Source organism: Dermacentor andersoni, chromosome 11 (genome assembly GCF_023375885.2).
Source record: "Dermacentor andersoni chromosome 11, qqDerAnde1_hic_scaffold, whole genome shotgun sequence".
Taxonomy (NCBI): domain Eukaryota; kingdom Metazoa; phylum Arthropoda; class Arachnida; order Ixodida; family Ixodidae; genus Dermacentor; species Dermacentor andersoni.
The window spans coordinates 101,278,259-101,305,617 of NC_092824.1; the positions used below are offsets into that span (position 1 = coordinate 101,278,259).

At 44.0% G+C, this 27,359-nt stretch overlaps 1 protein-coding gene across 2 annotated transcripts in view; it reads right to left on the reverse strand.

Moving 5' to 3' along the window:
* Positions 1 to 3,923: 3,923 nt before the first annotated feature.
* Positions 3,924 to 27,359, reverse strand: part of LOC126539161 (neprilysin-1-like) — a 38,432-nt gene continuing 14,996 nt past the window's right edge. For both annotated transcript variants that reach the window (XM_050185909.3, XM_050185908.3), the window contains exons 7-21: positions 24,826 to 25,020; positions 23,736 to 23,822; positions 23,508 to 23,638; positions 21,466 to 21,691; positions 19,396 to 19,494; positions 18,646 to 18,723; positions 17,772 to 17,884; positions 15,627 to 15,685; positions 14,122 to 14,173; positions 12,870 to 12,937; positions 10,431 to 10,561; positions 9,191 to 9,256; positions 6,062 to 6,166; positions 5,873 to 5,949; positions 3,924 to 4,150 (exon numbers count right to left, since the gene is read on the reverse strand). In XM_050185909.3, the coding sequence (XP_050041866.1) occupies positions 4,051 to 4,150; positions 5,873 to 5,949; positions 6,062 to 6,166; positions 9,191 to 9,256; positions 10,431 to 10,561; positions 12,870 to 12,937; positions 14,122 to 14,173; positions 15,627 to 15,685; positions 17,772 to 17,884; positions 18,646 to 18,723; positions 19,396 to 19,494; positions 21,466 to 21,691; positions 23,508 to 23,638; positions 23,736 to 23,822; positions 24,826 to 25,020 (1,587 nt within the window). In that variant the 3' untranslated portion in view covers positions 3,924 to 4,050. The remainder of the gene's footprint in view (positions 4,151 to 5,872; positions 5,950 to 6,061; positions 6,167 to 9,190; positions 9,257 to 10,430; positions 10,562 to 12,869; positions 12,938 to 14,121; positions 14,174 to 15,626; positions 15,686 to 17,771; positions 17,885 to 18,645; positions 18,724 to 19,395; positions 19,495 to 21,465; positions 21,692 to 23,507; positions 23,639 to 23,735; positions 23,823 to 24,825; positions 25,021 to 27,359) is intronic.

The following is a 27,359-nucleotide window of genomic DNA, read 5'->3' on the forward strand; positions in this document are numbered from 1 at the left end:
AGTTATTCATTGACGCCCCAGCAATATCAATCAAGAGTACCATTTGAAAGTATTAGACCTACCTTTCCATATATGAGGCAGTGAATCTGCAAAAGAACACCTTCCCAGCGCAAGTACCCTTAATTGTTTTCGACCCTAAATGTACTGTCGGCACAAATGGTCAAATTTTAAATATAGACCGACACCCTAAGCAAACTAAAAGCAATGCAAACTCAAAAGAAGCATTAAATCTCTGTACTGAACAAGCTATACAAGTATCTGTGCGCTGCTGATCCCTCAAACGAGGGCGTCATACCGATGTGGTTGCCTAGCTACGGAGACATTGAAAGAAACCAGGTTGTGGATGAGAAAGCGGCATCTGTGATTCATTTTTGTATAGAAGGTCGAGGATTTCTGGCTCTAAATTTACTCTTGCTCTTGCTTAAAATGCCTCGAAACTTTTGGCAAAATATATGGAACAGAGAATTCAACAAATTACACAATGCAGCCTCAAAGCAATAGTTTTTCAACAGATGCAAGATGGCTGGAAGTCAGATCGTATACATTACAAATAGAGGAAAGTACATTCGTACATTTCGGTGGTCTGTCAGCCACCAACGTGCTGCAATTTCTGAGGGAGATTGCCCTCCATGTTTTTAAGGAAGGTTGATGTATATAAAACATAGAACAACGCCAAATACCTTTTTGCCCAACACGTTTTTTTCTCTGCAGCAGTGCACTTTTCAATAAAAAAACATTCATGTCTTTACTCAGCGATGCAGCCATGCTGGACATAGTTCCCACGAAGTCTTGAAACCATAGCACCGTCTCCAGTTGCAGATTTCAACTTCTAAGCTCACACGCACACAGTAACGGCTTACAGGCTCTTGTGCTCAAAGGCTATTGCAAGGTCAGAGTGCTCTGTAAAAGAATACACCTTTTCACTACCGCATTGCTTTTATTAAAGGGACACTAAAGGGAAAAATGATTTCTTCTGCATCAGTAAATTGCCTTTCTACAACACCAAAAACACCACTCTTACAACAGTAAGACGTTGTTAGGATTGGGAGCCCAATCCCGCCGTTCGTAACCCGTTGTCAAGATTGTAGTCCGGCATGAATTAGAAGGTAGCTGGCCCATGCATCAGTAAATTACCTTTCTACAACACCAAAAACACCACTCTCACAACAATAAGACGTTGTTATGATTGGGGGCTCAATCCCGCCGTTCGTAACCCGTTGTCAAGATTGTAGTCCGGCATGAATTAGAAGGTAGCTGGCCCATGCCGTCGTCCGACTTATCCACGCTGAGGACGTTCATGAAGGGAAGGACTGCTTCTCATCGAGAACGAGGGATATGGGTTTAATTACAGTATCTATATCAGTCTAGCATGAGTGCTTGAGAGAGTGTATCAGTCTAACATGACTGCTTAAGAAAGTGTCGAGCATACGCACAACAGCGGTTTATAAACACTCGGTCGCCCCTTGATTCCAAGGGGATAGAAACGTTCGTCCAGTCATTGTAAACACGCCGCTTCTCTCCGAGACGGCTTACACACACACACACACACACACACACACACACACACACACACACACACACACACACACACGCACACGCACACACACACACACACACGCGCACACACACACACACACGCACACGCACACGCACACACGCACACACGCACACGCACACACGCACACGCACACACACACACACACACACACACACACACACACACACAGGTTCACGGTCCGGTCCGGAACCGACGCCACACGAATTTCGTAGAACTCGGAGCTGACCCTCGCAGCGCGGCCGGGTAGCCATTGTCCTGCGTCTTGGTCGGCGCGTGGGAAGGGGTCCCCGACGACGTTACCCCGGCAACTTCCCTGCTCGCGGCCGACCCGGTTGGCGGTGTCGTGTTGCAGCACAAAGCCTGCTTCTTCGAACTCATTCAGTCACAACGGCGACGAGGCTAGAGCGTAATGGTGGCGTTCCTTGAAAGTTGACGCCGCCATCGTCGCACCTGGCTGGCAACACTTGCACCTCAGCTGGGCCGTTCTTAACAACGTTTGGTAAGCCAGAAAAAGCGCAAGAATGAAATATGGGTGGCGATGCCTACTTCAGTTCCAGCACCTCGTGGCTGTGACGTCTTGAATTTTGATGGCACCTTCTAGCGCCTACTAATTGTATATAGCGGTACAGATTAACTACATTGTGTTGTAAAGGAACCATATATTAAACATGGAAAGTTTCGGGTGCCTTTACTTAGCCAACGCGGCCCAAATACGAAAACATGCTTTTGAATCCCTGACGTCACGCTGACGTACCAGCGCTGGGGTATCGGCGCGAAATTCAAATACTGATAATTGGACCTCCATTTTCTCATCTAATAATCAGTCAGTCAGTCAAGAACTTTATTGAAGTCCTGAGGAGTTTCAAGCCGTTGGAGATCCTACGCGGGGAACTCCTCCGGCCGAAACCGTAGGCGACGCCCAAGTCGGGACGAGAACGTGGTGACGCTCCGCCAGTTCTTGGGCCCTCTGGACGGCCTTGAGTTGGAGTTTGAGGTCCGGGCTTTTGAGGGCTTCTTCCCATTCGGGCTCACTTGAGAGAGGGCCCTTTGGTAACGCGGTACCTTGCCATAGCATGTGCGAGAGTGAGCAATAATGTCCTGGGCAGTCTGGGCAATTTGCCGGGATTTCTGAGTTATAGTGACTTAGTAGGCCTCGTCAGGGATACGAGTCCGTCTGTAGCATTCGAAACGTGGCCGCCGGCGCGCGTTCGAGTTTGGCGTGCGGGAGCGGGAATTTGGTTCTGCTAATAATCAAACTATTTTTTTTGAAATGACTGCCTGCAGGGTTCTCAAACAATGCTTCATTAGTCTAAACTGATTTATTGTTTTGCTTTAGTGTCCCTTTAAACACAAATTGCTTAGGGTTATAGCTTTAGCAATATATAATTTTGGTTCTTACACAGTCAGTAGCTTTATGCCTCTGTATAGTCAATTTGCATTTTTCGCAGCAATGCACGTTAAAAACAGTTCTCATCACGCAGCATTCACGGCACTCTGGCCATTTTTGGCATTTCGAACAATAAATGCCAAATGTCGTCGTCAACATCGCCGCAACATAATTGCGCCATTCACTCGTTCTCGCATGGTAAACGAGGTGATTGAAGTGGAACAACGTTAAGCTTAACTATCAATTTCAGAAGTGGAGGCGGGCAACGCGCCATTTTCTTGTATTTGTAATAATAATCATGACAATAAGTGTTGATCGTATATAGATATGGCGCTAAAGAAGTTGAGAGTTGGAAAAAAAGAACAGTCACAGTTTCGCCTGAAAGGCTGAGCATTGATTGCGATAGCACGTTAGCAGGCATCCAGACAAAGTAGGTATAGTACTTTTATCGGCCATGTGAACTTCTGACCATGATAGCGAAAGTCATAGGGACTGCTACTGCGGGTTCTGTGACTGCACCAATTCTTTCGCGTGTTTTCCTCATTTTTCTCGCTCAGTAAAGCTCTGTTCACTGTTTCTTTTAAGAGGCTTGCCTTTTGGTAGAATAAGTATGCGGTTACAGATGCAAACATATTCGCTTAATGCCGGCATTCCGACAAGGAACGATAGTAAAGGCCATGTATGCGGCGTTCTACCTCGGGAGGACCGAAGGCGCAAAGACGGTCTTGATGAACTCCAGGACAATTTCATATCAAGCACATTACGTTCACGTTTTCAGTACTTGAGTAGCAGAATGCATGGAAATAAGCATATTGGCCGTGGTATTTAAGCTTTGATTCCACTGAGATATTTGGAAAGTGTATTTTGCTTTAGAGTCATTATGAAAATTTTTCGAAATTTGCCCAGGATCTTAGGGACCTTGACCCGCCTTTTTGCGTGAACGATTCCAACTATAAGAAAGTACGCCGTTCCTGAACGTATAGGGTTTAGTGTTGTTTATTTTCCCAAGGTACTAGTTAGTGCAGGTGCTGCAACTCATTGTAAAAGTCAAAAAAAAGAACTCAGAACTTGCTAGCCTTGCTTGCTCTTCGTTTGTGAGAATTCCTCACCACAACTTGCACCGGTGTTTGCGGTTCATCGGGGAGTTCACGGGGCAGTTGAAAGTATCCGAGAAGTCTGCCATATTTGACAAGGGCACGTTGACTCTGAAGAAAAGAAACAGGCGGGAATGAGTTACCACGCAGTAAGGTATGATTTTGAGCGCCTTTGTAGTTGTTTTTGAGGATGGCGCCGAAGACTGCGCTGGCATCCCACCATTTCCTCTACATCCCGAGAACTCGTCATGGGACCCTACAAGCAGATCAGTGACCGCATTGCAACAACGCTGATCGCTTATTGCATGCTTAATGTTTGACAATGAATCTATACTGTCTGCCAATATAAAAAGGATTCCCGGACTGGGGTTCACAGCCGGTAACTTTTCTTGTACGTTTCTATAAAGAGGGACGCTCTATCGGCTGCATTTTTAAACAGAATAACCCAAGAAATAGCATGGGGTGGTGTTCTTAGTTCAGCGTTTTCATGAATTTCTGTTCCAACAAAGGTGATGTGTTCCCTTTCATAGCGGCAGAGTCTACATTACAAGTTGATACATATACACTCTCAGACAAAGGTACACCTTTTGGGGTGTATATCTGCCACACAACAATAATTGTCATCTGCCTTGCTTGCCTTTCCTTTCTTGAAAACGCCGCGCCCGCTACTTTCCTGTCGGGAATGCTATGTCATGCTGATAACGCGCATGCCGTTCATTGCTAGGAAGTACCGGGCTCGCAGCGTTAGAGAAAGGAAATGCGGACCAGACAGATGACGTTTATTGTTGTATGGCAAGATGCAACCCAAAGGGTGCAATTTTGTTTTTGAAGGTAGTAGCATTTCTTGAATGGCGAATGTATGCGCGATGCCCAATTCAATATGTACTGCGTGCAAGAACGTTTTCTTTGGCTAGTTTGCGAAACACAGCATTATAAGAGGGGGAACATTAAAATTCACAGAATAATTAAAAACATGAAGAGCGCAAGGATTGGAAACGATTACACTTCATCTGCGTATGTTTCTAAACTTGCTCCCTTGTTTTGTGGATCCTACCTGCCTTGCATTTGAAGGTTGCGTAATAAACATAATATACACATAACTTTGTTGAAGTGGGATGTCGACTCCAACTGGCTATCTTATTGCAGTTTCTTGTAACCTGCGCTGGCACTTTCAACAATGAGGAAGTCAGCTTCCTCAATTTTCCACAGCTTCAGTAAAGTATTTGAATTTTCTTTTCACAGCAGCTCAAAGGTATTTACTTTTCCTCCGTTTCCCAACTAACAAAGCTTTACAAGGATTAGTCTGCTATCACTTCATAAAGATGAAATTCCCGAACTGATAAGATAAGGCCTTCAGGTTATTTTGATCTCTCTTAACGCTGTGTTAAAACAAATACGGCAACAAAAATGTGGTAGCATGTCATGTGGAGAAAATAGGACTGCGTAATAAGAACTTTGGTCAGTCTCGTGGCACATGTGCGTTTCGCTTCAAAGCGCCGAAGTGTTGCCACTGTCAGAACGATATTAACCCCTCTCCAGCCGCGGTGATCGAAGCCACAACTAAATCTATATAGCGTGTCTTAAAAAAAAGTTCTTCATAAGAACCGTGCAAGTTTACAAACTCGGGCGAGCGAATCCTGCTCCGCACAAACTTATTCTGAAGGTTACCCAGACACTGTGAGGTTATACTGAGACACAATCACCTATTGCGAATGATAGAATTCACTGTAAACATAGTGTGTTCAGTCAGAACGCGTTCCCGCCTTCACACTTACTTTGAGCTCTGCTTCACCATCGTTCTAATAATGACGCGACGTGAGTTGGTTGAGTTACCTGTATCGAGCTGGGCTGTGCGAGTTGTACAGAATCCGCAGCATAAGGAACTCGGGTCGGCTCAAGCTGCACCATACCTGTGGGAAAAATAGCATGATCAACGGCTTCATGCAGCCTCGCTTTGTTGGGAGGATTCAGTGGTTAATGTTGCTCATTAAAAAGAAAGAACGTTGTTGGCCTTAGACGTACCATTCCGGTAGCGATGAAGAACAGCTGCTTCCCAGTAACAGCTTCCAGACCCTTTAAGCGGGTGTCCACGTTTCCGCACTCTTCTTCCAAAAGTTTTTTATACGCCTGGAAAGCAGGAGGAAATTTGTCGAGGTGCCTTTGAGCAACGGGGAACAGCCGTTCGGGAAAGTCTAAAACCATTATTGACATTTATGCGGTATGCGGAAGGCAAAACAAGCAGATGTGAATATTTGCCTAAGCAAAGAGATTCAAACAATTACTGGAGGGAACTGCGGCCCTAGTGTCTGCGGGAGCTCCAAGCAGTGCACTTCAGCCAACGTGGGAGTGATGGGTAGTACATGGATTTTGCTGAACTCCGTCTTTCTGGCTTTTAATTGGTTAGTAATTTTACAGAGTGATAATTTTTACGAAAGTACTGCGTTATAAATAATTCATTAAGCGTTATTACAATTTTCGATTGCAAGATTCCAATTATGGACCTGTATCACAAAGCCCGACACTGAAACCATCACGCTGCAGAGGCATGGCCAAGCGGAAGCAATGCCATTAGGAGTGATTACGTGTACTTGCAGAGTCTTATTTCCTCCTTCATTAAAGAAATATCAATTACTTTAAGCTTTTGTAGAATTTAGGCCCAGATAAGCGTTATTAACGAAGCCACAAGAACGTCTGAAGCTCCAAGTACGGAGATGAGCCAAACCCATCTGCTACCCATGATTCCCACGGTGGCTGAACGATGGCATCGCCAGAGTTCCCTCTAGTAATTAGAGATTTATAGGTAAGCAGCTTCACGGGCAAGCCGACGAGCGGAGACACCACTGTGCATGTTCGGTACGCAGGGGCGGCCAGCATGTTTACGGAGCGGGCCGTTCGCTCGCTTGTCTCCTCTCCCCAAGGAGCGCGCGCAACCAACCAGCGTTTTTTGTTCTTTTTTTGCGAACCTACACATGTTACATCGCTTACACCCCACAGGCTACAAGAACGAATGCCCGTGGTGCGGCGCCACACCAACCCTATGAAACATTACGTGGGAGTGAACGCTACACAACATAGAACACCACGACACGAACACAACGAGGGAGCAATGAGAGGCACTGCTTTTTAGCTCGGCCCTCGACGACCAGCTCAAGCTGATCCAGAGAGGTGGGGAGATGGCAAGAGCCACCGGAGCCTTGGATAAGGCGCCCCGACCATTGGCGATTAGTCTGATTATTCTTTGAATGAAGTTTATCTGTCCTATTTGCGAAACAAACATGGCGACCACCCGCACGAACAGCCGCATGTCGTCAGCGTCGTCTTCAAAGCGGCGCTGCTCGCCTGCAAGCGAGAAACCCTATGAGGTGTTTAACCACTAACGAGGACCTCTGTATTCTGCGAGAGGTTTGAGCAACGAAGCCGTTGACGAAGATTTGAGCGCGATCGAGAATCTGAAGCGAGCGAACGCTTGGCCGCAAGCTGACGCTTTGTATAGAAGTAACTCCAACTTTGTTAGACAGGTGGTGCTGCAATGCGCTACACTGTAGGCTCCCTCTAGGAAGCCTATATAGTAACTCTACTCTGCTCGACCAAGCCAACGATTGCTGGGCTTCCTTTCTCCTTTGTGCGGCACTTCGCTGTCATCTCTGCTCGCCCGCTCGTACCGCTGGCCCGTAAACCCGCTCAGGTGTAACTCTCCATTGTAGGAAACTCTATGCAGTTCAGTACTAGTCGCTGTCTAGTAGCCGCGACAAAATTTGAAACCAAATATTGGACCGCGTAATAAGCCCAGAGTGTGCGTGTACTTTGTGCCTAAATTTAAAATTGAAATAAGAGTGGAAGCTTCACAAAAAAATTCGAAAATTGCTGTGTTCCATAGCGAAAGGGGGGAAACACGCCGCTATCACCGCTCGCCTGAAGTGACGCGCGATCTAGAACATGCGGCTCCTGGGCATGACCGCCGAGATCACGTAGCACCCGCGGTTGCCCCCAATGTACTCAAGAATCTCGCGAGATGACGCGATGGGACTTACGCAACCGCCGTTAAGCACCAGATTAGCGTGTCGTCTTCTGAGGTGCAGTTTGGAGGCTTCTTGTACGAAAATCTTAAGTTAATTAAGTTAAGTTTTAAGTTTTAAGTTAAGTTAACCCAGCGGACTTTGGCAAGATTGCTTCTGGGTTATATACTATTAATTTATAACCAATTTACGCATCATTAAATTTTGTTACATTTGGCCCTTTAATGTTTCAGCCATCGAACAAAAGTCGTGATTTGCTTTCTCTCTTGTAGTTATGTGTTTTCATTATTTTTGAGATAGCTAGCTACTGCGCGCAGAATTGCTGATAAGCGCGACAAAACCCATTGCGAATGGGGTTGAAAGAAAGCGGCCTAGTGTTCTTTCTTTTCTATTGTTTGTTTCACCGGTACTGTTGTTAGAGCTGCTGACAAAATTTTTTGCACACAAAGATGGTTTCAATAGAACCGGTTTCAACACACATGTTCGAATGTATATGATGTGAATACTAGCTAAGCGGTTAATAGATGTACAAATAAGTGTAAACGGCTGTGCTTATTTCTATACTGGGCTACATGTAATATGATCCATAGCTCTCGTTTACGCACCGCATAGGTTGCTGTGCTCTGACTCAATATGTACGTTTGTGCACTGCACCCTTCACAAGCTATGCGGAAACTGAAACCCCAAATATGGCGGATGGGCACTGCGAGACGTCGAAGCAATGACGTCATGAGGACGAAGGAGATTTATGATGCTTGTCGAGCGAATTTCGGCAATGAAAGGTTTATACATATAGAAATGTCACACATATCTTCGACATTCAAGTCATCTTTACTCCTTGCTTGTGACAGGTAAACAAAGCTTCGCTCAATCAAAGGAACAAGAAACTGAAGACCACAAAATTATTATGCGATACAATATGGCGCGTCGAAAGTAATGTTCTTGGTTAATAAGTTTTACATAAGCTGATGTGAAGGAAATGGCTCTGATTACAAAAGCTTCCAGTGCACATTGCCTTTAGAAAATGTTAACCATGTGTGCACCATTCCGTTTAAGCCCCACTTAGTTTTATGTAATTTTCGTTCCTGCGATTACATTTTCAATCAGCAAAGCGTCTAGAATTATTGCAGCTTACCTCGAATGCCAAACGGACTCCACCGTTGTCGGCAATGTTCTCGCCCACAGTGTTTCTGCCATTTAGCTGCAGTGGATTAGAGAAAGTCAAGATTTCTTTTTTTTATTGTTTGGTTTAAGTGCTCAGTACGGTGAGGAAACTGAGACTAAAAAAGCGACAAGGATGCTAACACACACGGTGCCAGTGCACAGAAGCTAAACGGAAATTATGTTAATGTGATGATAGGAAACACTGGCTGACCTAAACTAGCCATTACTAAAGAACATTTCACTACGACATTCCACAACGCGCCTTCAGCTAAAGCGTGCCAAAAATGAAGTTCAGAAAAAGTTGTCTTTCCCGTTCCTATCGTAGAAGAGAATGGTTTGAAATTACAACTATTCTTCTACAGAAAACACACTTTGCTGGTGCGACGTCTCAGTCCTACTATGACCACGCATAGATAAACTGTGCGTCCATACATTCTGTTAACGTTGCTGTATATTCGAACGTGACGCGTTAGCACAATTTTCGGTCGCGTAGTTCGAAGTCAACCTGTTTAATTTCCGGCCGGAAGCCGAACTCAGTAATTCACATTATTCTTCATAATTGTATTTTTACACCGAAGGTGTTAGCCTCTAGATGGTCAGCATTTTTCGTGTCCGCGTCCATGAGCCAAAATGTGGGCTGATCCCGGCGGCAGTGCAGAGCTAGGAGCCTTGGCTCGAACCCTATAAGGCAGAGGCTTCAAGCAGTCAACAAAGTGAACAGCGCATACATTCTTTCGAATCACGCTTGCAACATACAGAACAGCATATGCTTCAATAAGGAACAAGCACAAAACAATAATCCGAATCGCATAATCAATGAGGCGTGCCTGATAACAATGCGAAATACGTAACGCTCCCCACATACGTTTCCCTTTAAAGCTTACTTTTGTGCAAGCTGCCGTGCCGACGGCAGCTTGCGACTTGAGGAGTAACGTCTCTAGCGCTTCGTATATAAGAGAACCAGCCTAGCAACTGACCATCAATGTTGTTGCAGTACCGCTATGGGCGGGAGCGTCCTGTCAAAATTACCATTACTTTCATTACAACTATTACTCTAAAGCAATCAATCATTCAATACCCCTCTCAGCAGTTGTAGTGGTGATGTTCAACAGCTTCGCTGGACATCCCCTTTCGCAGTGCCGGGATGGCTACATTTTTTCTGCTAGATACCAGCGCTTTGTCGTGGATAAAGACAACTTGAGCGGCCTCACCCTCATTCTTGCTTCCATGTCGGTGATATTTCCGTATTCATACTGGAAACATTTCGCCCTCTTCATGAATTCAGTGCGAGTGTCCTTCGTCCACCATTGTTTCAAGGCACCTTCTGCATTGAACTGACCTCCTATTGAGCATCAAGATAAAATATCCTTGAAATAAGCAACATAACACCCATAAAAATATATTTTAAATTTTTGTTACGTGTCATTGCGTCACTATAAATTTTGCGAAATCGAGTGACGCTCTTAGATGTTACAGCCCATGCTGCTCGTATATTTAAGTACGCTTGTGGGCCATATAACAGCATCTATGTTCTTCCTAATGGCGTAGTCACTGGTAGAAATTTGTTTTAGTAAAAGTACGCGAAATATTTTCGTTTCAGTTATGCTTTAAAAGATGACTCCGACTGTGACTGTTGGGCTGGTTAGTTGCCCAACACGGCAATTACCCTGCCGTGGTTGCTTAGTGGCTATAGTGTTGGGCTGCTAAGCCAGGCCATGGCGGCCGCATTTCAATGGGGGCGAAATACGAGAACACTTGTGTACTTAGATTTAAGTGCAGGTTAAAGAAACTCAGGTGGTCCTAATTGTCGGAGTCCCCCAAAACAACGTGCCTCATAATCAGAAAGTGTATTTGCCATTTCAAACCCTATAATTTAATTAAACATAACATGGCAATTAAAAAATTTGAATTCACGATAATGTTGATTAACAGCATCGAACCTTTTTTTTTTCTGATGAATTTGACTTAAAACACATTTCACGCTGTCTGGCTTCGGCAGATCACACAAAAATATTTGAACTCATGGGCCAACAGTCAACTTTCTGCCTGTTTGTGTAAAACCACATTTAAAAATTCTGAAAATGGGCCCACAGTGCGGCCGCCTTCAAATTCAACACTAATATGTAGCCGCTATAGATGACGGAAATGATGATATACGAGACAGTTGCCAGGTGACCTTCTTTTTTTATGAAGTGAGCAGGGCATCGATTTCGTGGCGATGCCTCCCACTCTATTTTTTTGCCACTCTGACCATCCACAGTTTACGACCGGTTCACTCCACTTGGCGTCGCTGCGAAACCACGGCCTACCTGCTTTGCTGAGTGGCAAAACAGGCAGTGAAACAGAGGGAAACGAAGGTGGTAGAGCTGTTGTGGTATTTTATTCTTTTCGGTTCGAGTTTCTTGTTCCACGCCGACTTTTATTGTTTAGGTTATATTTAAGAGACTTACTCCTGTATTAGTCATTATTGCGATTCCTCCAAGCAGGTGACTCTACAGCCTACTTATGGGCAATGTGTAAGGGTCGTTATAATCATGTTTAACATCATCTGGCTTGGGCTAGTAAATAAAAAAAATATGGGGTTTTACGTACCAAAACCCCTTTCTGATTATTAGGCACACCGTAGCGGAGGACACTGGATATTTCGACCACCTGGGGTTCTTTAACGTGCACCTTAATCTAAGTACACCGGTGTTTCCGCATTGTGCCCCCATAGGGCTAATAGATTGTGTTAGATATAAGTACACAGCCTCTAACATTTCTTGCTCAAGTTTGTGAGCCCGCGTACTCTTCACATGCTCTGGCTTCACATATGACATACGCAGAGCCTCAGACAAATAAAAGCTTGACCTTGTACACTTTCACTGGCATTAGTGTTTAGGATTTGAATTGGAACTTAATTGCAGCAAACACCACCATAGACAATACTGTAGGTGACCAGGAAATGAGCTGTTTAGGACACCTTGGGGAGACCTGGCCCCTACAACACTGAGCCGCACACCGAAAATTGGTGAAGAGTGCAATTACTATACAACACACAATGCAGTGTAACAATCTTTAAACATTCATCTTTCAAATCGCGTCCTGCCTGCTGTATAACACCGCTGCAAAGGAAGCCCAATATGCATTTCACAGAGCGAAAGCTTCGCACTTTAAAAAACACTGTCTCTTCTGGGGATCGCACAAGGACAAATTCCTTCACCTGTGGGCTTCGACGAAATGATTTGTTAAATTCACTCTCTGCCTACTTCGGACTGTGGAATAATTCGGCCTCGTTCTGGCGATATGTTGACCTCGCAGTTAGCTTAGATGGCACAGCGACTGCCCCGGAAAGGTATTTGTCCCGGATTCGATCCCCCATACGAGGCTGAACGTTTATTATACTGAGAACCTTTCTTTATGGATTAATAGTTCTGCGGAAACCCGCTAGGTAGAGAGGTGTAAATAATGAAAGTAACATGAAATCCATCCAATCGTGGCAATTGTTACAATTCCGTGGATGTTTCATTTTACCCGTTATTAACCTTTCTTTATGAGAAACATTGCTGGGTTTTCTTTCTTCCTCCACCTTAGTGCTCCCGCAGTACCAGCTTAAAATATTCAATACCCTAGGTAGTGTTGGTCAGGGCCATCGGTTTTCTCAGGCCTACCTGTGTCGTCGAATCCATGCGTCATTTCGTGGCCCACCACTATGCCAATGGCCCCAAAGTTCATGGAACTGTCAAGAAAGATATAATTGTCTATAAGTTCGAGATGTAAGCTGCGAGAAATTTTTTGTTAATTTCGTTTGCCTAATGTTAAGTAGCAAAGTGGTGTGGAAAATAACCGACATGATTTCTTTTTGCTCGATTTTGTTTTATCACAAATATTACCGTTGCAACCATCTCAGGATGACTGGTGACGTTGGTACCATCAGCATTGAAGCAGTGGAGCGACACACCGCATTGCCTATGTAATAACTATGACGCAGTTAATTTTAAAAACAGTGCTTTCTGCAATGGTGGCATGCATTTAGGAACTTCGTATATTTAGAATATTTCTTGAAAATATGGATAAATGTGAAGCCTGTTTTCTGTTCGGGAAGATATTACAGTTTTGTAAGCTGAATTAGGCCCTCTGCATCAATAATTATTTACTGTACACCGATTTGATGTATCCCAATATTTTTTAGGCAGGACTAAGAAATAACTAACACAAGTTGTCATTTCGTATTCAACAATAGTAGTTAACTTTATTTTAGCGACTAGCATAGATGAGATGTCGTCCTCAGAATACAGGCTCCCTACTTCGACATTGTTTCGAACATATTACCGATGGGTGCCTGAATAATAACTCACCGCTGGCATCCCTAGAAGGGTGCAGCGAGAAAACATCGCGTCTATCCAGAAATACACTTGAATTATTCCCACCAGCACAGTGTTCTATAAATGAAAAAAAAAAGTTTACTCTATCTATGTTTACACTGTACATGTTCTCGGCTATCCTTCTTTTACAATTTTTTTTGTTACGATGAAATGTGCAGAATCGATCTGTTTTCTCTCATATGTACATTTTGTCGCATTAAGGTTACATATTTAAGTGTGTTTTTGCATATTCTGGAAATAACCGTTACAACGCCCATTTTGTCCGAAAGTCAACGGTGAATAGGGCAATCTTCTCACACCGTCGCTTCTATTGCCGACACTACCAGCTTCACACCTTGCGTTCAAGGCGCTACTTCTATGCGATATTTTCTACACTTTCCATTTATTATCACTCCTTCCTATGATGTCCTTTGCTCCTTGAAGTATTTCTAATAATCAAATTAGCTAAAAGCAAACAAGGTTAAGAAATTTTAGGGTAGTTAAGACCACCTGCTCAGCGTCTCTGCATTCTCTGAATTCGCTGCGTTCAGCGACTCACCGTGGAAGTCCATGTTCGTAGAGGACTCCTTGAAGAATTCCCGAAGGGAACACTGGAAATGGTGAATGACGATGCATAAGTTTGTATGCTTTAAAGTGAAACTGATTTAACGTTCGAAAGAGAGAACGCATATTCAGTAGTACAGTGAAAAAGAAAAATTGTCATTCGCCTGACTGTAGCATGAAGCTACAAAGAATAAGCCTGTACTGGTTTCTTTTATAGCTTCATGCTGCAGTCAGGTGCATAAAATTTTTTCCCCATTCATGGGCTTTCCGACATCTCACAGGCTTCCTCAGAACGACTTTGTAATGGTACTGCACTCGGGTGTGTTAGCAGGAACGAGCGCGCACGGGACCAGTGACACCTGTAGCACCATCTCGTGAAAACTACCTCTGCTATCGACGAGGCCACATAATGCACAGTGTCAGCGGGCCAAAGTCAATAGAACGTTCGTGCACCCTCATCGATACTTCAAAAATTAAAAGAAAAAACGTGCGCAGCTTGCACAAGTGGTGCGAGGCTGCAGTCAACAGTGGAGCTTGTGGTCATTTAGCTTTTACGTGGCTTGCCTAAATTGTTTGTAGGTTTTGTGAGGTCATGCTAGGTTTTGCGAAGTTGTTAGTAGGCTTGGCTAAGTCGTTTTTAGGTTTTGCAAGGTTATGGTAGGTTTCGCTAAGCTGTTGTCTCGGCTGGCTTTACGCTGAAAGTTTTGGAGCAGACGCAGGCCGGGATAGCTTTCTCAAGCGTTCGGGCGCCGACTCGCGCGTTCCCTGGACTGAAACTCGGTATTATCGACTCGGCGTCGCCTCTTCTCAGCCGCAGCTTCGGCGCGGTGTTCCGGATCAGCTCCGCGGTGACGCATCGCTTTTCGCTCGCAGTGCGGCGCTCTTCCTGGTAAGCCGCTTCTTCTTCGGGCGTCCGGATTTTGTTCGGTCTTCACATGGCAACAGGACGTACAAACGGGATAGAGGAGGCGAGAGGTGTGTCGCCGAGCGGGCTGTTCCGAGCTTTTACTCGCCTGAGACATCACTACTCCGCCCGACGCGCGTGGCGTGCGAGGAGGTTACGTGGCTCGCTGCTCTCGCAGGTGGTTGATAGGCAACGCGAGGCGGCGCACAGCTGGGCTGAGTTTTCCGGTAATGCTCCACGGCGGAACTAAATGTTTAACAGCTCCACTGTTTAAAAATATTCTGGGGTTCTCGTGCCAGAACCACAATATGATTATAAGGCGCGCCTACTAGGGGACTCCGGATTAATTTTGACGTCGGCGTCGGCAGCTGCGCCGTTGAAAGTATTACGAATTTCATCGTCACCATATCCAATACCAAATAATCAAACGTAATAGCAGGATGCTTGCCTTCAACATTTACAGGTTTCAGTTTTGATAAAAGACCACCTCGGTAGGAATTTTGGCATGGCTGCAATTCCATCTGATCATAATAACGCTCAGAAGAAATTTAAAAAGTGCTTTCTTTCTGTAGCGGAGATCGGTCTTGAATGCTTACCCATTTCGTTGGCACTTGGATTGTAGAAGGCATTGACAACTGCAGCCCCTTCTAGCCACCTAAACAAAATGGGAGAGCTTATATTCGACGTGCTTCACGACTGATGGAGGTGTGACAATGAACTTCCGCACACTTTAATGCGGACACATTTACATCACCACTAATTTTGGCAAACACATTTATTCCTCTTCTTTTGTGAAGGCACATATTCAAGATAGGCCGACAGTACGACCATTTTACTTCTTGACTATAACGGTCACGCAAATAATTTTCACGCATGTAACGTTCACATTTCTCGTGCAATATTTATTTCACACTTTACTGCAGCACGCACTGTCCTCGGCATTGTGCTGTGGGATGTGAGCATGCTACTGTAGCGTAGGCGTACAAATGCGGATACAAGCAAGAATGTACAGAGCACGAACGGAGAGTATGAATGGAAGGGTCCACAGGGGCGGAAACAGGAGAGCAAGAACCTTATCTGCGCATGCACAACGGAGATAGCGCCAACACATTAATCATGGACCCTGTGCGGGCACCCACGCAAGATAGCTGTTTAGGCAGGATAATTCCGAGTCTTCACACCCAACCTGTCTTGATAGGCTAAATTTTTGTGCATTTTTAAGAGTACAAAGTTCAGGGAGCCGTGCACTCAGTAGCTTAGTCGTTGATCTCAGTATTCTTATCATTGTTTTCCTTCAGTTGTTATTGAGGAAGTGACAATGCAATCAGAGATTGTGACAATAGCCAGTTCATGTGTCTTCACTTATCTGATATTATGTATGTCTTCACTTCGACGGAAAATAAGCGCAAAAGTAGGCACACACGAACAGCCGAGAAAGAGACAGCACACGCACTAAAGGTGCACATGTAAAAGAGCCCTCATTGTGTGAAAGATAGTTTAACAGCTGCAGACGGGCTAGATGGTGCATTGCAGATCGAGGGAAAATAAGTGCTCAGGAAGACACACACGAAAAGCCAAGAAAGACACACCTGTCCGCAGATGCAGATAGCACCTGTCCTGCGTCTTTCTCACCTGTTCGTGTGTGTCTTCCTGTGCGCTTATTTTCCGTCGATCTGCGATGCACCATATAGCCCTTCTGCAGGTGTTGTGAAACCGTCTTCACTTGGGAACGCAGAATAGGCTTGCTTCTACTCTCAGCTTCCGGGTGCAATTTGACAATGTGTCGGGATTTGGGTTCCCCATTGAAACTTAAAAGCTTCGATTAAGGTTAAAGCTTGACATAAGTTATAATGTTAGGTTACTCTCATGTGCCTCGCAAATGCCGACAGTAGAAGTTTGGCTTTGTAGCACTAACATGGAGTTAAACATATTAGGAAGACGAGATCCTAGGTTTTTCATGTTTGTTTATATTTACTCATTTATTTATTAGTTTATACATGCTGTGATAGGATCCTTCGCGTCCTCCTGGAGTGTCGGGAAGCCAAATCTGAGAGGAAAAAATTTTCCTCTAGCATACCGCCATCACATCCCTCTCCACCCGGTTATGTTTCTTGGCGCAGAACCGTTTTTTATTACAAAGGCAGTTTAAGTTTCTTGAAGGATGTTATGGTTATATGTTATCAACGCAAGAAATTCGTAGCACACACTCTTGCTATAGAATGATGATGCGACAGATTTTTGTAGAGCACATCCCTCCGGGCCCTTGAGTTTCACGTTAAGGCATTAGTGCTTCTCCCAAATTTTCAACACTGACATATTCTAGTAGCTCCTATCATTTAAAAGTTATATTACTTTAGCGTTCATAGCACATTTCTTTAGTCATTGCCATACTTTTATTATGCACATTTACGCACTTCGACTGTTTCTAAGACCTCTATCCAGACAAATCATGTCAACCTCATACCTAATCGCTACATTGCCAACTGATTAACACTAGGTCGGCGCTCTTTAGTCATACTTGGCCCTTGCGCCATAAAACAACGAAATTCATTCATTCATTCATTCATTCATTCATTCATTCATTCATTCATTCATTCATTCATTCATTCATTCATTCATTCATTCTTTGTTACAATAACGTGAACACCAAAGCGTCCAAACCAGAGTGTTCCTTCTAGAAGGGCATCCGAAGCGTTCTCTTAGTGGAGTTCAATATGCACAAAGTAATGCTCACAACTCACTCGGCCTCTTTGTCGTATGCCTGTCGGAGCTTCAGCATTTCCTGTTTCCACTTGTTTAGTGATATCGCGTACATCATCTCCCCGTAGGAAGCGTTGAGGGGCAGATTTGGCACCTGCATTAATTAGCATTTCAGGTGATTTCATGGGTAGGTGAGATGCCTGTATTCTACGAAGTATAACGCTGTTCTAACTTACTGCTGTCTGGCTACTCCTGCTGTTGAAGCCATACGAACTAGATCGAGCTGAATGCATTAACCAACACGCTTGCATACGGCATCTGATTGGCGCGGAAGCTGCAGTCGTAGTGCCGTAAAGCTATTATCAAGCGTTCATATAACTTGTGCTCGTTATAAGCAAAGAACATTGAACGCCTCAGTACTCCCAGCTTTCCTCACTAAACAAATTTTCAGAAAGCACAAGCTGCAAATATTTTTTATCCTCAAGTGATTTGGTTGTTGCGAGTTATAAAAAAACTGTATTGATGTCTTGTTTCACTTCAAGCAAATAGCTAGTTGACATTTAAATGCTTATGGCGCACCACCTTTTTTATGAAATGAACAAGAAAGTCAGTAACAGGCTTTCAGCCGCGTAGTCTCCTGATAAAAGCAATATCAAATGTCTAAGCACTCGTATTTTCTAGAAAGGTTATGAGGAGAACATCATGTCACGTAACAGCTCATAATAACGCGTAACTATGCACCTAATGTCATTCCTGATTCACAACTGTAATTCATTTTGTGATCTAATACGAATCTTTAGAAATGAAGCTTTCGGATGGCTGAATCATACGGCAGTAAAGCATGCGGTACGTTGGGTGCACTTATTTTTTTGCTGAAAACAAGTATTCGCATTTGCTTGATGACGGTGTACTCACAAATTTGTAAAGTCCCTCAATGTACGTCGTGTTCAATAGCCAGTCAGGATATCCAATTTTCATGCCCATTTTTTTCAACTGAAAAATATTGAAAGCGAACCATATTTAACCTCTGAGAATCGCACCTCGCAAGCCAACTGGCGCATGGGAAATCTTGCGTCATCAACTTGTCGCTTTGTACCTCTATAAATGGCTCACGAACGGGGTCTCAGTCTTGTAAACATTGCTCGTGCATGTTCAGGAGGAAGTGATGTGTCTTTGTTAAGACTACTTAAATGTTTGACACTAACATTATCAGTTTGAGTTCTTGGAACTTTGCGTAGATTACAAGAAAAAAAGATATTAAGTCAAGGGACGCCGAAATTTTCTGGCAAACGTGCGCTAATATTCATCGCGCATAGGTTCATATGAATGAACGTGCATGTCACGTGCCAACTAAACCGGAAGAGAGGTGTGGGAAGCATGTAGCTGTCAGCATGCGTTTATATTAGGTAGAAGGAATTTCTCGGGGGTGATATGACGGAGCTTTTTGGCGCGCAATCCACCATTGTGGCAAATCGTTTATATTTCTTATATTCCTGTTCCATTCAGTGCCAGAAAGTTGTCAATGCTAACAAAAAGAGCATGACATAAAACTGTTAAATAAAACTGGAAGAACTGCTACCCTAATAAATGTAAAAATGCATGAAAAGTAGAGCGACAAGATCCATACAACTTAAGTTTCACTAACAGTGATAAAAAACTACGCACCTTCATCTCTGCTGCAGCTTTACTTATTTCATCTAACCATTGAAGGCTCTGTAGAGATTCATTGAAGGCATCCTTGATTCTGCTCACAAGGTCTTCAACCTGGAACAATGTTGATTTTGCTTAGTTTAAATAAAAGTGTAGTGGTGATAAGGGTATGGCGCTGTTTAATTACGGTGCTCTCAATTGGCTTTCGCTTTGTTACAGCATTTTCCTTCAACTAAATCAATTCTTACGACCATATTGTGTGGGACGGAGCGTCAGCTATTGCCAGCGAAGTGCACCAAGTGGTTATTTAAGTTAGGCGGTTGAACGCAGCACTGTCACAGTGGCTGTCATAGATGCAATGCTCTTGACGTCGGAAACTTTTGACGGGAAGCGTCTTTCGTCGTAGTCAGCATAGAAGGTTGCACTTACCTAAATGTAATAATAGCATGTAACACTAATATCGCTTGCACCTTTGCAACCTTACATCACACGTGCATTAATTTGGTACCGTTGTGTCGAGAAAACCAACAGATAGTGCCGTTGACGTCCCCCGCTTGACGCAACCGGATCTAAATTTAGCGTGTTGCTGGGTGTTCTGAGAAGCGTAACTCGGCAGTGTGTTTGTCGATCCGAGCAGTAGTAACGTTTCAGAGAGCTCATTCTGCCGTAGTAGATACATTACTCAGACCTGTGCTCATGAAAAGTTATGCGGCTTAGACGAGTGCAAGTTGTTGCAGAAAATCGACAGTTGCTAGGCTACGGCACTCCCGCGCTCAGCACGTGTACGGTCCAGAAATTGTATGAAGAGACTCGGAAAGCCAGGGCAAAGGAACGCCAATCCGCGGCCACCTCTTTTGACCGTACCGGCCCATTACGAATAGGGAGCGAGCGCGATGTCAAGATGGACCTTAGGGCCATCACTAGCGTAGTTAGGTGTGTAAGCTTTGTATTCCGTGAAGAAATGTAACTTGTGTATTATTTAATGTAATCTCTGTACTCCAGTGCCCACACATCCTCTGCAGCTCGCACAAGGCGTTCCACAAATCAAACTGCAGCTGTGCCCTCCATACAGCTGACTCATGAAAAGGACAGTGACTATAAAAAGTGGTGTGACTGCAATTTACGTATTGCCCATATTTCTTCGAGCCGTAGTTTTCCTACAAAACTGCAACGTTGCTATAGTTTTGTTACAAAGAATACACGTTAAATACCTTAGTCATGTTTTTTGGAGAACCTGTTGAAGGGTTACGGGAGATATACGAGAAACCATCTGCAAGGGCTTTTTAATTATTCGACTCCATAACTCATTAGATGAATCAAAGAGCAACATCTACTTTATACATATAAGTATTTCTAAATGACAGCCCACGTAACCTTTAGAAACGTGAAAAAAACGCTTTTGAACAGAGATCTAAGGGTGTCATTGCAATTTCACGTCCAGGAATACTTGCACATGTTCTGCCTTTATTATTGAGTGCAAACCAGGTATCGGTACCTAACACAGCAAATGTGCAACTTCGCTTTCATCCGTAGTGATTAGGTCTTCCCAGGTTTCTACGCACTTGCCAATATGTCTTGTCAATAAAACATACTATTAAACCTTGTAGGAAATTTGACATCGTATACAATAGTATATTGCACATTTCTCTCTCTATGTGCCTTATAATAGTCAGAATTAGTGTCATCTTGTATTTCGTTAGTAAGTGGAATACATAAATGAAAATACAGAAGGAAGTCCCCGAGGACAAGGCTCTAGGGGACTCGTACCTTCCAAATATTCGAACGACATGAAAATATGCACACTAATGTTATAGGTCTGTTCACATGCTCTTACAACAAAGTAACTTCTAGCAGTAAGGAAACTGTCCTCCTTCTTGTGAAAAAATGTTATGCCGAATTTGGTGCATGCTGCCTTCGCTCCACGAAAGTAATGCAGGTAGTGTATGCATTTCGGAAATTTACGTTACGACTGTCCAATTTATTTTTTAACTCTGGTAGTGCTTTTGAATTGAAATGTTTTAGCGCTACGTCGTTATCGCTTTCTTTTTTTTTTTTGGGGGGGGGGGGCAGCGAGACAGATGTTACCTCTTTCTTGGCCTCTTGGCTGAACTTGTGCTGCACGTAGAGGTAGCCCACGCTTTCGGCCATCGCATCATTCACCTCACTGACACACAGTTCCCACCTCGGCGTTCGTTCACGTACTCCCACTTTCACTTTGCGTAGCTCAAATAAAGCACTGCGGATTTCTTGAGAACCGGTCGTAGCCCAGTTCAGAATATGACGCAAACCAGCGTAGTTGAACAAGGTGTCACTGGAAAACAAGTCCAAAAATGGCGGTTTTCGTTACACCGTAGCGGTTGTATTATGCTGCATCACCTTTGCAAGTTATTCAACAATTACACAGTAAGTTCGACGAATCACCTCATCGATGTTTATAATTGGTAATAAGGAATTTTATTTGCCACTACCCTGTTGGATGGCGGCTGTCAATAATGAAAACGTTTTACGAGAAGGGTAGAATTTCTTGTCTCGAAACGGCAGGCTAAACCTTCTATAGCCGGACTTTCTTTTTTTTTTTTGCTTGAAGAATGACATCTGGATTCCTTTTAGAAATATTCTAGGCCGATTACGAAACTCCAGAATCGTTCTTTCAACGTTTGCTGCCCTCTGTGGTATTTGCAGCCTACACTAAACAAAGACTCGAGGAAGAAGGGGAGCACCTAGCACAAAAAAATGCACTTATAAACGCATGTTTTCGCACAAAACATACTGAGACGTGACATGCTGAGCACGAGGTCGCGGAATCCAATTCCGGCCATGGCGGCCGCATTTCGATGGGGGCGAAATGCGAAAACACCCGTGTGCTTAGATTTAGGTGCACGTTAAAGAACCCCAGGTGGCCGAAATTTCCGGAGTCCTCCGCTACGGCGTGCCTCATAATCAGAAAGTGGTTTTGGCACGTAAAACCACATAATTTAATTTTAATTTTGAGACTTGATATGTCAACCGTCTCGCAACTTATAGCAGCCTGTAAAACAGTCCGTACAGACGGTGACTTCAATGTATGAACCTGAGTGAATGCGGCCGCACGAGTTTCCACCTTTTTCAGAAGCATCATGCAAGGCTTTGTTTTCTTAGCGACGATGGCTACACGTTGACGGTGTTCTTGCTGGATTAGCACACATGGCATGAAAATCAGCATTTCTCTCGCTTAAGCATGTCATTCTTTTAGAAACTCTGATTCGTGTATGCCTCGAAATTGCGACTATAGGCGAGAAGAGGTTCAGGATAAAGTTTATTTTCAAGCGAAGCTTGTATTGCCTCATTCGTGTCGGCATCGGTGTTGCTGTGCAAAAAAACTCCGGCCGCGCGAAAATAAAAATTGCTTGTCGCGTTGCGAGACCACCACGCTAGCCGATTCAGCCACTGCCGGTTCATCATACGTGCCCTTTAAAGCGGGAATTTCATATGCATTAAGAAGGAGACGCCGCGCAAGCCTCGAGCCAATCACAAGCGTTCCCTCCCTCGGGAGGACGGAAACGGTGTGATCGCGTCTTCGCTCGCCTCGCGCCCGCCGTTTCCAACCAATTCAGGCCCGGCAGTCTGATGGGGAGGCCGCGTTTGGGTCGTTCTGCCGAAGAGTAGGCTGCTTTGAAGGAACGTCAGTGGGAGCGAGCCGCGGGTGGTGCGCTTGGCCGAAGAACATGCGGTGTTTGATGAACCGCGCTGGAACTCGCTCGAGAAAGGGCATGTCCACGTGCCGACCTCGCAATGACGGAGTGCAAAGCCGAGACGTTACGACAACAAAGAGCCGCGGGTCCCAAACTTCGCTTGTACCCCTCTTCACAGTAGTGGAGGGGTGATCAATTTTTTTCTGCTCTAAAGCACAGCCGACTGTTTTCATGTCACACGAATGTCTACTGCTGTCTGTTAAGCTCTTTTTTTTTTTTAGGGAGTTTTTTTGTTTGTGCACTCCTCTTAACGTCACTTTGGGTATGGGCGAAGTTTACAGATCACTAATTCACACGACTTCTTCTTTAACATCAAGAAGACGTGTGGTAGCTGAAATTTTGGCCGCACGGCATTTGGGCATTTCGATGTGGTATTTAGGCTGCTTCCAGACTTACGGGTCAGCACATCGCAGGAATTCATTAAGTTTCTTGTAGTAGCCCAGTGCGAAGAGTTCCACAGTCTCATTGCGAGCTAACGTAATGTTTGCAAGGGAAAATTGCTTCTGGAGTAAACCATGAATAGGTATCTAGAAAAGAAAGTAAATGGTTCCGTAAGAGGGAGGTTTGAAGTTACTAACCTTAAAGAAAGTTTCTGACTGCGTAGTATTCGTGTGTCATGCTTACGTGAGAGAACTTTTTCTCCAATTTTTCGATGGTAGTTCTGTGATAAAGTTTCGACAAATCTCGACTCTCTTCGGCAGGCAATGTCATCTGCAAAAAGTTAAAGCATATTTATTGCCGAGAACGAACGAGTACCCTCGAACGGTTCATACGTTACTTGCACTGAACACGAGCGAGCTTACACAGATAAAAACAAGATGCTAACGAAAAGCGCAAAAGTTTTAACGGTAAAATCAAGATGTAGGAGAGAATTACCTATATAACTGCAGGTAGCAAACGAGGAGCAACCACAGTTTCGCATTAACCTTAGTTAATCAAAATTTCTTGCTGGTCCCTGCATACGGCACCGGTATGACCAGCAAGGCAGCGCCACTATATTGCGGAGTGTGTGCATTTATTTAAGCTTCGCCCTTTTTTCATGATATATATTTTGTGGATTCTCATATTTACTGTCTCAAAGCTAACATTGCCGGAAAATTGTTACAGTACATTCTATAGTGCCCCACTGCGTACAACAACTCTATCATTTGTTTTCCTTGTACTAAGTGGAAAAGATTGTAAATTGGTCAACAATTTTCTGTCTATTGTTAGGGCTGATGTGTAAATGTGGAATATAATTAGCTACATATGTACGTTAAAGCTCCGTTGTTTACCGGCCTAATGGTACGTGGCGAAACAAGCTAACTGTGAGTGTAAAGCGGTTCAGGTTACTCAGAATGAAGTAAATTGAAAAGAAGAACGCTTGCTTCAAAAGCGACGCACTGTGTTTTCGAGACGAGCCAGTAAACAAATCGTAGAAAGGTTTGGTTTTCATGGCGGCTGAAGCGTTGCAACGAGCAAATTTTCTTAGCAATATCTGTATAACATGCTGTAATTACTGTAATTCATTCTGGTCTATGGAGCATGACCGATGGCTTGCAGACGCAGATATCATTGTGCATGTAAACGTATACGGTCTGCACAAAAAGGCGAGTTTTCTTTTTATATGTGATCCAACGGAGAATTTGTAACGTGGACTGTGACCGCACTTCTTGCAGTACGGTTCGGTTCAAAAATGCCTTGCCGGTTAATACATTGAAGAAAGTATTCTCACAGTGGCCAGTTTTCTTTCAAATGCTAGAAGGTTGTTGGAAAGCTCCTCGAGCTCGCCGTCAGACAGGTGGCGCTTCATGAACTTCATCGCCACTTGAATGACCCTTTTGTAGGCAGCAATAATTGGCTTGCTGTAGGGGGTGTTTTGTCTGATGAGTTGCTTTCTACCCACTGTCGGGAATTCCAGCTGATCAAGCTGAAAAGAAAAAAAAGGTGAACCCCGGTCATCAACGCGCCAATTCGGCGATTCCGAAATGACCTCATCCATCCCACTTTAAGGTTTTATTTACATAGGAATGGAAAACTTTATTGGTTCGCTAATATCTTAAAGAACCAATAAAGTTTTCCATTCCATACATAAGTCATTTTTGAAAGGAAAGTTAGGGAACATTTATTGAAATTGTACAACCAGTTTGTACTGTTCAAGTTAAGAACACTTCCGAAACAAATGACTACTCGGGAGGCGAAAGTCACGCATTATTGTAATCCGAAATATATTGAGGATCATTCCCTGCGGTTTTCTCCTGATGTCCGGCGTCGGCACGGGTAGCGTGAACAGTCAAACAAACACTGTCCGTTGGCGGGATTTCAACGAAGATCTTGCAATGAATTAGTCCGATGCTCTACTGATGATGTTAATGCATGTTACTAGCATCCAGGGAATAACAACCTTACGATTTCTTCGCTTGTGCGAGCTAGTGCTTTCAGATGCTTTGCACGTTCATTGCGTCACGTCGTATCATCATTATCAGCCAATTTTTATGCTCACTGCGATGCGAAAGCGTCTCTCAGTGATCTCCAAGTACCCCGGCCTTACGCTAGCTGATTCCAAATTGCGCCTCCAAATTTCCTCATTTCGCCACCCCACCTAATTTTCTGCCGTCCTCGACTGCGCTTCCCTTCCCTTGGCACCCATTCTGAAACGCTAATAGTCTACTGGTTATCCACTTACAGATTGCATGGCCTGACCAACTCCTTTTATTTATCTTAATGTCAACGAGAATGTCAGATATCACCGTTTGCTCCCTGATGCACACCGATGTCTTCCTGTGTCTTAACGGTGTACATAACATTTTTCTTTACATCCCACGTTGCGCGGTTCTTAACTTTTTATTGAGCTTTTTAACCTCCCAGTTTCAGTCCCATACGTTAGCACCGGAGGAATGCAATCATTCTACACTTTTGTACGACAGTGATCGACTTCCAGTCAGGATTTCGTAATGCCTGCCGTATGCACCCTAATCTAATTTTGTTCTTCTGTAAATTTCCTTCTCGTGATCAGAGTCACCTGTGAGTAATTGACCTCGGTAACCGTACTCCTGCATAGACCCTAGAGATTGACCATTATTAATTCTTGCTCCCTTGTCAGGTTATTCAACATTCCCTTTGTATTCTGCTTATTAATCTTCAACCCTGCACTTACAATTTCTTGGTTAAGGCCCTCGACAATTCGTTGCTATTAATGTATTATGCAGAACGGGACAATGTCACCTGTAAACCGAACGCTGTTAAGATATTCACCGTGGATCCTTACTGCTAAGGCGTCAAAGTCTAAGAACTTGAGTACTTATTCTAAGCATGCAATGAATCTCAATGGAGATGTAGCGTATCTTTGCTTGACACATAGTTTTGTTGTGGAGAAGCATTGTAGCCGTTGAATCTTTGTATATATTTCCTAAAATATTCACGTATTCCTCCTGTAGTCCTCGATTACGCAATGCCTTCATAACTGCTGGTATTTCTATTCAATCAATTGCCTTTTGTTAACCTATGAAAGCCATATACAGAGGCAGATTGTACACTGCAGATTCCTCAATTACCTGACTGACTTCATGGGTGTGATCTATCCTGAAATATCTCTTCCGGAAGCCGGCGTGTTCTCTTCGTTGATTGAAGCCTAGTGTTGTCCTGATTTTATTGAAAGGCATATTGAATATCCAGTATATCTTGACTATCTTGAATATCGCCTTCATGCAATGTGCAGCACGTAGCACTCTTTGCATAAGTTTCCCGGTAAAGATTACTGTTGCGCAAACTTCCCCGGCGACGGCAGCTTGAATGCAGCATACGAAGCTGGGAGTTACGTAACTACTCTTTGGTACGTAAAAAAAAGAACCTGCCTAGCGACTGACTTGTGTTGTGACAGTGCCATAGGAAGGCTACGTAAATCAAGACTCATGAAAAGCAGCATGCATATGACGCGCGGCTAAATTTCTATTCTCTGTGGTCAGCTCTTTATAGGTGCACGAAGTGGCGGCGCAAGCCAATTCGTAGGCCATCGAAGCGTCTGCGGCTAATAATGAGGTAAATGGCATGTGATTGTCGCCACGTGAGTAATTTCACCCTACGTGGCAATGGGTACTCGTTATAGTTGTCGTTTACAGCCTCGCTGACCAGCCACCTTCACAGTGGGAATTGGAGACAATTTTTTTCTGACAATAACCATTGTTCGGCTTATCTCGAAGGCTGACTGGTTGATGCTTCCGTTCACTTTAAATACAAGCGCTTATGGAAGATGATTGCTGCCTACGAGTA